This window comes from Myiozetetes cayanensis, unplaced genomic scaffold (genome assembly GCF_022539395.1).
Source record: "Myiozetetes cayanensis isolate MyiCay16 unplaced genomic scaffold, myiCay2020 scf6-25, whole genome shotgun sequence".
Lineage (NCBI taxonomy): Eukaryota > Metazoa > Chordata > Aves > Passeriformes > Tyrannidae > Myiozetetes > Myiozetetes cayanensis.
In genome coordinates, this window is record NW_026087853.1 from 47,336,053 (window position 1) to 47,338,482 (window position 2,430).

The window sequence follows — 2,430 nt, forward strand, 5'->3', positions numbered from 1 at the left end:
TTCCTTTCCCCTCCGAGCTGCACGCCAGCTTTTCGCCGGGGGGCGTAGCTGGAAGCGCTCTCCCCGCCGCAGGGTCGTGCTCCAGGGGCGCCTGGGGCGAGAGAGGCCTCCCCCCGCGAAGAGCCGGGCTTGACTCCACCGCCCAAGCCTCGGGGTCTGTCTCTTTCCCCCCACCTCCCCTCCGGACTTCCCCCGAAACACACACCAAGCAGCCTTGCAGGCGTTTCCTGACTTTTATTACTGAAGTTGTGGCATAATTTGCAATGGCAGTGGTACAGACCGGCTCAGGATCCATTGAAACAGATTTGTCTTCAAGTAAAGTCTAAAAAATATTTTGATTCATAGCTACATCTTATGAATGCAAAAAAAAAAAAATCCACTATAAAAATAAATTTACATTTTGTAAATAACAAAAGCAAATATAGTGCCCTTTGGCTTAACCAAAAAAAAAAAAAAAAAGACTATTGGATGTCAAAGTTATCCACGTTTCTGACATAAATAGAAAATATAAGTTAGTATAACTCTTAAAAAAAGTTTTGTACAAATATACACTTGTTTTTTTCATTTTTCCTTTTTTTTTTTTTTTTGCACTGAGAGCTCAGCAGAGATTAAACATTTCTTATAAATGACTTTTTAAAGCTTTACACTTCTGGCCAGTGTACTCAACATCAGGCATAATACATTTCTATACAGAACGTCATACATTGCACAGCTGTACTTTTAACACTGCTCCGTGCGCGGCCGGCGGGCAGGCGCTCCGGCTCCAGCTCCCGCTCCCGGTCCGGGCAGGCACGGGGGGGGTCCCAGCTCGCCGCCCCGCCCGCCCCGGCCCCCGTTCCTCCGGGGCGCCGCGCCTTCGGGGGCGGCACGCCTCTCCCGTGGGTGCAGTAGTGCAAAAGTCTGGGGAAGAACAGAAAGGGGGAGGGGAAAAAAACATAATCAGAAAAAAATCGGTGGTGACAGGGGAAATTTTAGGGGAAATTTAATAATAATTAAAAAAAAAAAAAAGAAAAAAAAGAAAAAAAAAAAAAGTACAGGAGAAGGCGCCCGGACAGCCTCGCCCGCCCCCGGGTCGCGCCTCACCTGGCTCACCGGAGCCGCTTGCGGGGGGTCTGCTCAGCCGGCACGGCGGCGGGGGGCGGCGGGCAGCCGGCTGGGCGCTCCGCCGCCACCTTGGGCTCCGCCGGCCTTTTTCTCCTCGCGAAGAAATCTGGATAGGGGACGCAGAGGAAGGAGGGGTCCATCAGCCACTGCGGCGGGACGCCCCCCGCCCCCTCGCCCCCCCAGGACCCCCACGCACCTGTGATGCGGGCCGTCGGGCCCCTCCGGCGGGGCCGCATGCCGCGGCGGCGGGGCGCGGCGCGGTTCTCCCGGCTCAGGCGCCCCCCGGGCCCCTTCCCGGCGGCGGGGGGTGGCGGCGGGGAAGGGGGCGCCTGGAGGAGGGGGACACGGCACCGTCCCACCTGCAGAGTCTCCCGGTAGAAAGCGGGCACGGCGCCGGCCTCCACCTCCTCCCAGCGTAGGCGGCCGGGCCCCGGCAGCGGCGTGTCGGTCTGGAAGTTGTAGTCCCAGCGGCGCTGGTCGTCCTCCCCCATCTCCCGCAGGCGCTCCCGCAGCTCCCGGCCCAGTTCCTCGTGGTCCACCGGTCCGAAGAGGCTCCTGCAGACGGGGCTGCGGCCGTTCCCGGCCAGGGCTCTCCGGGCGGAGAGGCGCTCCAGGGCGGCGGCCCCGGAGAGGTGCACGTTGGACATCGCCGCCGGGCAGGACGCGGCGGGCTGGGAAGGCGCGGATGCCCCTCCCCCGCCGATCCGCTCCTCTCCTCGCCTCACGACCCGTCCGCTGGCGCTCACACCAGCCCTGCCTCCCGCCTTTGAGCCCCTGCCCCCGGCCGCTGCCTTTTAAACCCCGCTCGCCGCGAGTGCGAGCAAAACACCATTAGCATAATAGTGTTTCCCTGCCGCCGGCCCGCCGCGATTGGCGGGGGCCCCCCCGCCGCCCCCCGTCCCCCGGCGGCAGCGCTGCTGCCCGCGCTGTCCATTGGCTGCGGCGGCAGCGCCGCTCTGCCGGCGGCCGCATTGGCCCGGCCCGGCCCGGCCCCGCCGCGGACCGGGGGGGCGGCCCCGGCGCTGGCCCGGCCCCGGGGGGCGGCCGCCGTGCTCCCCGCCCGCGGCCGGCCCAGCTCCCTTTGTCTGCCGGCGGTCGCGGCTCCGCCGCCGCTTCCAACCCGGCGACTCTGGGGCTTGGTTTCCCCCCCCCTCCTCGGTGTTGCCTTTTCCGCGCGTAGGGTGCGTGTGGGAGTGCTTTTATTTTTATTTTTACTATGTCGTTGTTGTTTGTTTGCCTTCTACCCGCCCCCCTCCCTTCCCCGAGGAGTTTTTTCAGCATCCGTGGAGCGCGGGGGTTTGGGGCGGGGGAGGTGATGCGTGTGGT

The 2,430-nt window shown here is 62.8% G+C and overlaps 1 protein-coding gene across 1 annotated transcript; it reads right to left on the reverse strand.

Moving 5' to 3' along the window:
- Positions 1 to 219: 219 nt before the first annotated feature.
- CDKN1C (cyclin dependent kinase inhibitor 1C) lies at positions 220 to 1,931 on the reverse strand. Its single transcript, XM_050336919.1, has 3 exons — positions 1,301 to 1,931; positions 1,084 to 1,210; positions 220 to 900 (listed from the first exon to the last, which is right to left on the reverse strand). Exons 1-2 carry the CDS (start codon positions 1,749 to 1,751, stop codon positions 1,089 to 1,091), a joined length of 573 nt encoding a protein of 190 aa, XP_050192876.1. The 5' UTR covers positions 1,752 to 1,931; the 3' UTR covers positions 220 to 900; positions 1,084 to 1,088.
- Positions 1,932 to 2,430: the final 499 nt, after the last annotated feature.

Coding starts and splice junctions, on each gene's coding strand:
- CDKN1C (XM_050336919.1), bottom strand. CDS start 1,751: ATGTCCAACGTGCACCTCTCCGGGGCCGCCGCCCTGGAGCGCCTCTCC. Junction 1,211..1,300: donor CCCGACGGCCCGCATCACAG/GTGCGTGGGGGT, acceptor TCCCCTATCCAG/ATTTCTTCGCGAGGAGAAAA.